Source organism: Microtus ochrogaster, chromosome 10 (genome assembly GCF_000317375.1).
Source record: "Microtus ochrogaster isolate Prairie Vole_2 chromosome 10, MicOch1.0, whole genome shotgun sequence".
NCBI classification, from domain to species: Eukaryota; Metazoa; Chordata; class Mammalia; order Rodentia; family Cricetidae; genus Microtus; species Microtus ochrogaster.
In genome coordinates, this window is record NC_022016.1 from 50,636,322 (window position 1) to 50,647,165 (window position 10,844).

General features: G+C 41.9%; 1 protein-coding gene and 1 non-coding gene across 2 annotated transcripts in view; both read left to right on the forward strand.

Annotated features, from left to right (window-relative positions):
* The first annotated feature begins 572 nt into the window (after window positions 1–572).
* LOC113456663 lies at window positions 573–695 on the forward strand. The gene has a single exon (XR_003377425.1). It is a non-coding gene; the product is annotated as a small nucleolar RNA SNORA32 (small nucleolar RNA).
* A 483-nt stretch (window positions 696–1,178) lies between these two features.
* Window positions 1,179–10,844, forward strand: part of Cep85 (centrosomal protein 85) — a 22,347-nt gene continuing 12,681 nt past the window's right edge. The window contains exons 1-5 of the mRNA XM_013348468.2: window positions 1,179–1,244; window positions 3,680–4,374; window positions 5,688–5,821; window positions 6,268–6,385; window positions 8,647–8,832. Coding sequence (XP_013203922.1) covers window positions 3,754–4,374; window positions 5,688–5,821; window positions 6,268–6,385; window positions 8,647–8,832 — 1,059 coding nt within the window. The 5' untranslated portion in view covers window positions 1,179–1,244; window positions 3,680–3,753. The remainder of the gene's footprint in view (window positions 1,245–3,679; window positions 4,375–5,687; window positions 5,822–6,267; window positions 6,386–8,646; window positions 8,833–10,844) is intronic.

A 10,844-nucleotide genomic window follows, 5' to 3' on the forward strand; every position in this document is an offset into this window, starting at 1 on the left:
GAGGGTGTGTGAGGGTGTGAGGTAGAACCCTATTGCAATGACTGGTCTGGAACTGGCTATGTAAATGTGGCTGTCATTGAACTTGGAGTGACCTTTCTTCCTCCCAAGTACAGTATTATAGATATGTGCCACCATGCCAGGCTTCTTGTTAGGTACCCATCTTTCAGCATTCTCATGTCTCATGTATGTCTCATGTATTTCCATTAAACATCAACTAACTCAGCCTGATGGTGGTAGCACACCTTTAATCCCAGCACTCGGGAAGCAGAGGCAGGCAGATCTCTGAGTTTGAGGCAGATCTCTGGTCTATAGAACAAGTTCCAGGACAGCTAAGGCTACACAGAGAGACCCTGTCTTGAAAACAAAACAGAATGGGGCTGTAGAGATGGCTCAGATGTTAAGAGCACTGGCTACTCTTTCAGAGGACCTGGGTTCAATTGCCAGTATCCACATGGCTGCTCACAACTATAGATCTAGTTCAAGGGGTTCTGACATCCTCACACAGACATACATGCAGGAAAACACCACATAAAATAAAAATAAATAAAACAAAACAAAAAAGTTCTTTGAAATGGTTGTTAACCAGGCTTTTAGAATGCAATTTCTCATTTGCTGTGGCAATAAACCATAAAAACCCATCCATCTAGGGTTTTCCATGTACTGCTATATGAGTAGGCAACCTTTTAGGAGCATTTTTATTGCTGTTGAGGTTTTAAGAACCACATTGCAAATTATCACTATAGTGCATACTTAGAGCAACAATCTATTGTATATCCTTCTATGTTGCTAGTGATAAGGTGTTGTAATGTAGGTAGGTCAAACTGAGGTAGAATATAGCTCCAGGTACTTAGTTGATTACTTCCATGTTCTTGTCATATAGGACGAATAACATAACTGGATTAATTCCTAATTATTTGAAAAAGGGTTATCTTGAGAAATTGAAACTTCAGCAACATGGATGGATAATGAAGGAATTACATGTGAAATCCCCTAAATAAAAATTTACTGACTTTAACCCCCCCCAAAAAAAAGTACTTAATTAAGTTTCATCAGCTGGTTTACACCAAAGTGAATAATGTCTCTTATTACAGGTTCCAATGTGATTCAAAAAAGCAGTTCTCTGGGAACTGAATGGCAGACACCAGTTATCTCAGAGGCCTTTCGTAGCCGCTTCAGCCGTTGTTCAAGCATAGCTGACAGTGGGGACACAGCCATTGGAACATCATGCTCAGACATTGCAGAGGGTAAGGTTGGATTTGTGATTGGATTGTCAACATACGCCGCCATTTCAGTTTGAATTCCACATATATTGTCATTTACAGAATGGTCATAGGGTCAAGCTATCCAGTTATGGAATCTGAATAATAATGAGTAATTATTTCTTATTTTTTAATATCACTAAATTTAGATGTCTTACCATGGCATGAATACGCAGACCTCTTTTTTGTTTGTTTTTTGTTTCTGTGGTACTGGAAATTGAATCTTGGGCCCTTACAAGTGCTGGGCAAGAGTTCTGCCAGTCAGGCCTAGCCCTTGTCTATTGTTTTTTATTCATGGTCTCTTTTTCCTTTAATCTAGGCCCATTTGTGTGCTATTCCTATCCTTTAGCTGCTTCTACTAGCTATACCAGTTTTACTACTGTGCATGTTCCGGTAGTCCTACGAGACTGTCTCCATCCCTCTCCTTAATTGATCCCTCCCATATAACATTTTTGTATCTTTAATATCTCTGCCACTTGTTTTTGCACTGAAATAACAATTACCAATCAGTACTTTACAAGGCATATAGGTGGGGCCTAGAGGGCAGAAGGTCTAAAGATAATAATTATTATTTATCAGACACAGACTTTTGATCCCAGCACTCAGAAGGTAGAAGCAGGCAGGTCTGTGAGTTCAAAACCAGCTTGATCTGATTTACAGAGTTCAGGACAACCAAAGCTACATAGTGAGATCACGTCTCCTAAAAAAAAACAAAGCAAATAAACAAAAAATTAGTATTTATGGGGCTGGACTGATGACTCATCAATTAAAAGCACTACTAAAAGACCTAAGTCTATTTTCTAGCACCCACATCAGGTTACTCACAACAATCTGTAACTTTAGTTACAGGGAATCATATGGTACACATGCACATATGCAGACAGAACACTCATATGAATAAAGTAAAACAAACATAATAGATAAATGCAAGCCTTTTTTTTTTTTGGTTTTTTTTGAGACAGGGTTTCTCTGTGGCTTTGGAGCCTGTCCTGGAACTAGCTCTTGTAGACCAGGCTGGCCTTGAACATACAGAGATCCGCCTGTCTCTGCCTCCCAAGTGCTGGGATTAAAGGTGTGCACCACCACCACTGAGACTAATGCATGTTACCAGAGATTATTCAGGTTTTAGGAGGAATTCTGTGTGCTTGTTTGGTTTTGAACAGAGTGACTCCATAGCCCAGCCTGCCTGCATCTTTATATGTACTCAAACTGGTCTTGAATTTGTAGTCAGCCTCCCAGGTGTGCCAGGATTATAGGTATGTATAGGTATAAACTCACTTTAGACTTAGTTTTTTGGGTTTTGTTGTTTTGGGGTTTTTTGTTTTGTTTTGTTTTAGAATAATCTTTTTTATACCTCTAGGATAACCTGAATATAGGAAGTTGGATACTTCACATATATTACAAGGGTAACTTGGATTGGTATGTGTTTGGTTTTTGTTACTTGTTTGGTTTTGGAGATGTTTTGTTTTGAGACTGGATCTCCTCATTAAAAACTCAGGCTGGCTGTCAGCTAGCTATGTAGCCCAGGTGGGCCTCAAATCAAAATTTAGTCTGAAAAACAGTGTAAAATCACATTATAATACGGACAAGTGGGCAAGTGGAAAACAAAATACAAAATAGAAGATTTCTGTATTTACTCATTTGAGCATGCTCAGTGTGCTAGGGTGAAACCTGAGAGTTACTAAGAATAACCTTGAATGTCCGGGCAGTCGACTCTGGGGTGTGGGAGGGAACACTCCTGACTCTGATGCTGTGCTCCTGCCCTGGACCCCAGCAGCACCGTCTGTCTCTTCTGTCTTCAGGTGGCTTGGACTCATTGCTTGCTTTCACTGAGGAGCCTTTGGAGGTTAGAGGGCTTGGTGCTCCCTGGAAGGAATTTTATTTTCATTAGATCAGATTATAAGTTAGATTTGTTCAGCTTCCAGAAGAGTAGGGCCTAATGCATTTCCTTTATAGTAAGTGAATTTCTTTTTAAGTTAGTTTTCAGCTTTGCTTGATGCCCACCAAGAGTTTATTGAAATACAGTGGACGTAAGTTAGAAATGAAGCCATTGTTGTCTTTTGCTGGCATATCTTATAAATAATAGCATTTGAGATACTGGAACACAACATTTCTCAAGTTGTTGTGTCTCCTTGCTTGATTTTCTTTCTTTTTTAGGGGACAAGGATGGTACTCTAGCCACAGCTGGCCCAGAACTGGCAGTGTAGCCCTTACTGACCTCAAACTCGGGACAGTTCTTATGCTTCTACCTCCCAAGTGCTAGAATTACAGGCATGAACCTCCACTTCTAAGTCCTACCTGCTTCTTCTAATAGGACTCTCTTCCTTGGTCTGAAAACAAGTAGAGAACATCTGGCATAGCAGTCAAACAAGAAAGCTTGGTCTTTAATTTTGACTCATGGGAGACTCTTCTCTCTACAGATTTCTGCAGCTCAAGTGGCAGCCCTTCTTTCCAGCCAATCAAAAGCCACATAACCATTCCAACAGCCCATGTGATGCCTTCTACTTTGGGGGCTTCTCCTGCCAAACCAAATTCTACACCTTCTGGGCCTTCTTCCTCTAAACTCCCCTTGCCAGGCTTGACTGAAGGTGTGGGGATGACAAGAAATGGAGACTTCGGTGCAGTGAAACGTTCTCCAGGCCTGTCAAGAGATTTCATGTATCTCCCTAGTGCTGCTGGAGAAAATGGGATTCAGCAGTCCTGGTTTCCAGCAGTCGGCCATGAAAGAGAGGGAGAGTTGAGGAAGTTTGATATTCCTAGCATGGAGTCTACTCTAAACCAGCCAGCCATGGTAGAGACATTATATTCGGATCCACATTTCCGAGGCCACTTCCCCAACCCAAGATCTGATGCAAATAAGGATGTATACAAAGTATTGCCAGAATCTAAGAAGGCACCAGGCAGTGGTGCAGTATTTGAACGGAATGGACCACATGCTAGCAACAGTGGTGTGCTCCCTTTGGGACTCCAGCCTGCTCCTGGCCTTTCCAAGTCACTATCCTCTCAGGTGTGGCAACCAAGTCCTGACCCTTGGCATCCTGGAGAACAGTCATGTGAACTCAGTACTTGTCGACAGCAGTTGGAATTGATTCGTTTACAGATGGAACAAATGCAGGTAGAGAACCATTTCTTACATTTTGCATGTTTTCCTCCTTAAACCTCATAACCTTTGTCTTATAAGTTTTAGGGTTTGTTTTGTTTTATTTTGTTTGTTTGTTTTGGTTTTCTGAGACAGGGTTTCTCTGTGTAACCCCGGCTGTATTATTAATTGCTATGTGAGTATTTGAGCGTGGGTTTGTGCATTGAGTGCAGTCACAGAGAAGGCAGAAGAGGGCGTGGATCCCATGGAACTGGGGTTAACGGCAGTTGTGAGTCACCTGACATGGATGCTAGGAACCGAACTCAGGTTTTCTTTATTGGTACTTGCTCTCTCTTAATTGCAGAGCCATCTCTTCAGCCTACTTTGTACTTATAAGTTTTAACTCTAAAGAAAACATTTGTGAGAAAAGATGATGTTTGTAGACAGAAAATGAAGATGTGAGTTTTTGACCATTAAATCTGTTGGTGGTCTGATAAATGACCAGACCAGATATGTGCTCCAAAGTAGAGAATTATGAAGGAAAGCTCAAAGCTTGCTGTAAAAACCAGGTGGGTCTTGAACTCACAGAGATCCACCTACCTCTGCCTCCCCAGGTGATGGAATTAAAGGCCATCAAGCCCAGCCCTAAATAAAGATCATCTTTGAGGGGCCAGTGAGATTGGTTAATAGGTAAAGACACTGCTGTAACAAGCGTGGAACAGTGAATTCCATCCCCAGACCCACATATCACATATGTTCTTCCTCTCTCTGTCTCTGTCTATCTGTCTCTCTTTCTCTCTCTCTCACACACACACACACACACACACACACTCACTCACAATCACCATCAACATTTGAAGCTGAGTGTGGTGTCTCTCTTATGAATTGGAGGCCAGCTTGATCTACATAGTGAGTAGATACATAGGCCAACTAGGACTGCCTCAAAAACCAGCAGTGCTGGAGAGATGGGGAATGTCTTTGAACTCTTGGTTGGTTGGTTTCTTTTTTTTTTTTTTTTTTTTTTTTTTTTGCTAAGCCCCACCCCCCTTTGTGCTGCTGAAGAGTGAGAAGGAAGGAAGCGGGTATGTTCTCCTGTCCTGGTCTGTAAGCTCCTCATTTAATGACTGACCTTAGAACTAGAGACTTTCTGAGCAGAGTGTTTAGTTGGCAGACATCCCCCTGGCAAGTTCTTTCCAGTCATGCATCAGAGCTAAAATTATTTTTAAAACATTGACATTATCAGGCTGAGACAGACTAGACCTTAACTTCCAATCCTAACTGGGTACTGCTCAGGTGTTCCCAGGTACCTGTGGTTAAGCTCAAGCCCAGCTGGCCTGTTTGTCTTCCAGCTTCAGAATGGAGCCGTCTGTCACCATCCTGCTGCTTTTGCTCCCTTACTGCCTACCTTAGAGCCAGCACAGTGGATCAGCATCTTGAACAGTAATGAGCATCTTCTGAAGGAAAAGGACCTCCTCATTGACAAGTAAGATGGTGGGGTGCTACAAGACAAGCTCTGCTGTCGGGTCTACCCAAGAGCAGGTTATGCCTGTCCCCTACTATCCATTGTTTAGTCCCATTGTTTAGGCCCGCGCCTGGCTGATGGGCAGCTTGCTCTTGTCACTTATTAATGTGATAGGCCAGTCTCTCTGCAGGGCCACTGTAGAGGGCTTTTCAAGGCGTGACTGGTTTATGGCAAATCTTTTCTCATTTTTCCCCTTAATCTTTTTCTTATGTGATCCTACCCCTTCAGCAAAATATAATGTCCAGCATACATTTGTGTTATAGTAGTGTAGCATGCATAGCTGCCTTCCAAACTGTGGTATCTAGAATCAAGATCTAAGTATTGTTACTCTTCTATCTAAGGAAAGGGGCTCACACTGTAAAGTAGTTTAATGTCAGGATCTCAAATCTGACTGTTGGCTTTTGCAGGCAGAGGAAACATATCTCTCAGTTGGAGCAGAAAGTACGAGAAAGTGAACTACAAGTCCACAGTGCTCTTTTGGGCCGTCCTGCCCCTTTTGGGGATGTCTGCTTATTGAGGCTACAGGTAAATATAGCCCCTAGGGCAGCATTCTTCTTACTATAATGTATTTTCCCTGTGCTTAGATAGCCAGGAAACAAAAGACATCAAATGACAAAGGTGCCCTCTCCTTAAAAAGTAAGAATCTTAAACTTTACTCGGCTCTTGTGAGGTTAGAAAAAGTGAAAACCGGGATGGAGAGATGGCTCAGTGGTTAAGAGCATTGCCTGCTCTTCCAAAGGTCCTGAGTTCAATTCCCAGCAACCACATGGTGGCTCACAACCATCTGTAATAAGGTCTGGTGTGTATGCCTCTTCTGGCCTGCAGGCTTAACACACAGATAGAATATTGTATACATAACAATAAATAAATAAATATTTAAAAAAGAAAAGGGGAAAATCAGGTGAAAGTTCAGATGTCTTGGTATCAGAAGATACGTGGGAAGAAAGGAAGGCAAAGCACTGTAGTAAGGTCCTAGCATTGAATAATATTCTTTTTTTTTTTTTTTATGTATACAATATTCTGTCTGTGTGTATATCTGCAGGCCAGAAGAGGGCACCAGACCTCATTCCAGATGGTTGTGAGCCACCATGTGGTTGCTGGGAATTGAACTCAGGACCTTTGGAAGAGCAGGCAATGCTCTCAACCACTGAGCCATCTCTCCAGCCCCCGAATAATATTCTTAGAAGGCTTCGTGTTTTATATGTTTGTTTTTATGTATGGTTAGAGTTTAAAAAAATTTATGTGTATGAGTGTGTTGCCTGAATGTATATGTGCGCACGGCATTCATGCCTGCTGCCTGGGGAAGTCAGAATAGGGTGTGCAAGAGCAACAAATAATCTAAATGATCTACCATCTCCAGCCCTTGTATTTGGCTATTTTGACTACATGTATGTCTGTGTACCACTTGGCATGTGTGTTATCTGTGAAAGCTAGAAAAGAGCATATAACTCCGGATTTAGAGTTATACATGTAGATTTTAGAATCAAACCCAGGTCCTCTGGAGGAGCTTCCAGTGCTTCTAACTGCTGATCATGTCTCCAGCTTTATTCTTAGAAGTCTGTTTATTTGGCTTGCTTGTTTATTGTTTTTGTTGCTTTTTCAGGTCGGGGTTTCTCTGTTGTAGCTTTAGCTGTCATAGAATTTACTCTGTAGACCAGGCTGGCCTCAAACTCGGAGATCCGTCTGCATCTGCCTCCCTTATGTTGGAATTAAAGGATTGAACCACCACTGCCAGACATTCTTAGAAGTCTCAGTCTGCAAATCCTGGCCAAATAAAGAGTGGCAGAGGCCATGGGTGATTTAGAGCTGTTCTCATTTTTATTCATTCATATTTAGGAACAGCTTAAAGAAAACCATATTCTCACTGAGGTCAATGTCCAGTAAGGTTAAGAAGGAATCTGGTTTGTCAGCTGAACTTGTGCAGTTTGTGCTTTTGAGTGATGAATATTAGGTTATCGTATTAAGGCCTGCTTGATCTAACAGCATCAGAATATTCTCTAATTTACTGATGAAAACAAGTATGAGTAGAGGGATCGAGGCCTCAAACCTGAGTCTTGTGGTTTGTCTGTGGTCCTTCCTCTGTGGTGTATATCCTTAGGTATTGCTCTACTTCTTTGTGTTGATTTAATTTTATTTCTATTTTATGTATTTGAGTATTTTGCCTGTATGTATGTATGTGTACCATGTGTGTGCCTGGTGCCCGTGGAAGTCAGAAGGGGCTTCAGATCTGGAGCTGGGATTAGGCATGGATGTTAGCTGCGATTTGGGTGGTGGGAACTGGACCCAGGTCCTCTGTAAGAGTAGCCAGTGCTCTTAACCACTGAGGCAAATCTCCATCCCTAGGTATTGCTGTTAAAAGTCATTGCCGGGCGATGATGGTGCACACCTTTAATCCCAGCACTCGGGAGGCATAGGCAGGCGGATCTCTGTGAGTTCGAGACCAGCCTGGTCTACAAGAGCTAGTTCCAGGACAGGCTTCAAAACCACAGAGAAACCCTGTCTCGAAAAAGAAAAAAAAGTGTTTCTCAAATTTGAGTGCATATCAGAGTTACTTGGAGGGCTTTCTCACAGCATAGGTAGGATCTGTCCCTAGAATTTCTGATTCAGTGGACCAGTGAGTAAGATTCTAAAACTTATCAAATTCCAGTAACAAATGATAATGAATCTTGGTCCTGGAGAAGCACTGCCTGAAGAAACCATTGGAGAAGGATGGTGCTTGACCTAGAGTATAATGGGAAATGTATAATTACAGGGAACCAGTTACATATTAAGAATGTTTTTGGCAGGAGTTGCAGCGAGAGAACACTTTCTTACGGGCACAGTTTGCCCAGAAGACAGAAGCCTTGAGCAAAGAGAAGATGGAGCTTGAAAAGAAACTGTCTGCTTCAGAAGTTGAAATTCAGCTCATCAGGGAGTCTCTCAAAGTGACACTGCAGAAGCATTCGGAGGAGGGGAAGAAACAGGAAGAAAGGGTGAGCTGAGAAGCCACTGGCTCTAAACCACGAGAGAATTTGGTAATCAGCCCTCTCTACCAAATAGTCTCTAGTCTATTCCCCGAACCAAGAGAAGCCAGTTCGGGACTCCATCGACTTCTCACACAGGGTATCTAGAGGTGAACCTCTGCTTTTCTGTATACTACAAGACTCCTCAAGCCAGGGAGAGGTGAATAGTCCCTCACTAGCCCAAGGTCTGTTATGCTGCCAGCTTTCTGGAGGGAAACCAGCCTGGGCAGTTGTATCAGATGACACATTGCAGGAGGTAACATTAACTCCATTCAGTCTGCTTTCTCTTCATCCTGCTGAAAAGTAGAGAAAGATTTCATGCTCGCCGCTAGATTGAGTTTGTCAGTGCTCTTAGAGCTCCTTAGTGGAAAATTGGTCACCATTGGGGAAGATCTTTTAAAATTTTGGGGTTTTGTTGGTACTCCAATTCACAGCTTTCTCTCAAAATATATATTTTTTTAAAGATTTATACCTGCAGGCCAGAAGAGGGCACTAGGTCTCATTATGGATGGCTGTGAGTCACCATGTGGTTGCTGAGAATTGAACTCAGATCCTCTAGAAGAGCAACCAGTGCTCTTAATCGCTGAGCTATCTCTCCAGCCCCCTCTAAAGATATTCTTGGGGGACTAATTTAGCTCTTGGCTACTTGTATCAAAACCAGTTACAACAGCACTTTTTTAAAAATCTCATTTGTTTATTATGGGGCTTGTACACGGATGACAACCTATGGGAATTGGTTCTCTTCTTCCACTGTGTGGGTACTGGGAATTGACACAGGTTGTCAGACTTGGTGGCAAGTGCCTTTACCCATTGAGCCATTTCACCAGCTTTTTTTTGTTTTGTTTTGATATGAAGATCTCACTGTGTTGTCTAGACTGGCCTTGATTTCATAGAAATTCACCTGTTTCTGCCACACCAGGGTTTGTTTTTTTATTTTTATTTTTTATTTTTTTGCATTTGTATTCAGTTCAGGACTCCAGCCCATATGTTGATACCACCCACATTTAGAGTTTGTCTTTCCACCTTGGGTAACCTAATCTAGATAAATCTCTCACAGATGTGGCAAAGGCTTATCTCCTCAGAGGTTCTAGATCCTAAAGTCAAAAGGACTAACCGTATGACTTTTCAGTTGTGTGCAGTGAGATAGGTCAGTGGATAAAAGGCTTTCTGCAAAAGTCTGGTGACCTGAATTCAGTCCCTAGTTCCACAAGGAAGAGAGAACCAACTCCTGAAGTTATGCTTTGACCTCTGCATGTGTGCCACATGTGCCCCCCACATACCATACATATGCACAATAATTAATAAAATACTTTTAAAGGGGAAAAATATCAGGCATATTGGTGCATGACTTTAATCTCAACACTCAGGAGGCAGAGGCAGACATACTCTATGAGTTTGTGACCAGCCTGGTCTATAGCAAGTTTCTTGGCCAACTAAGGCTACATAGTGAGGCCCTGTCACCAAAAAATGAGGAAGGTTTGACCTTTGGATTCTCAGTGCTGACAGCCAACAGGACTTAGAGTCTTGGTGCTGTACATAGATTTTTACTTATACTTGTTTTTAACCCTGTACTGAACCTTCTCTCTTGCCAAGGATTGATGTTTAGGGGTCTTCAAGCCTCTACTTTGACCTCTTAGGTGTATAGTTCAAGTTTCTTATTGGAAAAGCCTGCATGAAGGTGCATTAAGACTAACAAATGAATTCCCTGAATTTTCAGTTCTGTAATTGCATACTTTGATCTTCTGAAAACATGTAAAAATATCACATACATTTTATTTTAAATATTTTTTATTCATGTGTGTGCCATGTATGTGCATGTTCCTGCAGGTGCCCTAAGAAAGCATTGGCTCTTCTGAAACTGGAGATACAGGATGTTCTGAGCTGCCTGATGTGGGTGCTTTTAAGTGCAGAGCCATTTCAGCAGCCTGTGTTGTGGTTTTTTTTTTTTGTTTTTGTTTTTTTGTTTTGCATTGTTTTTTAGA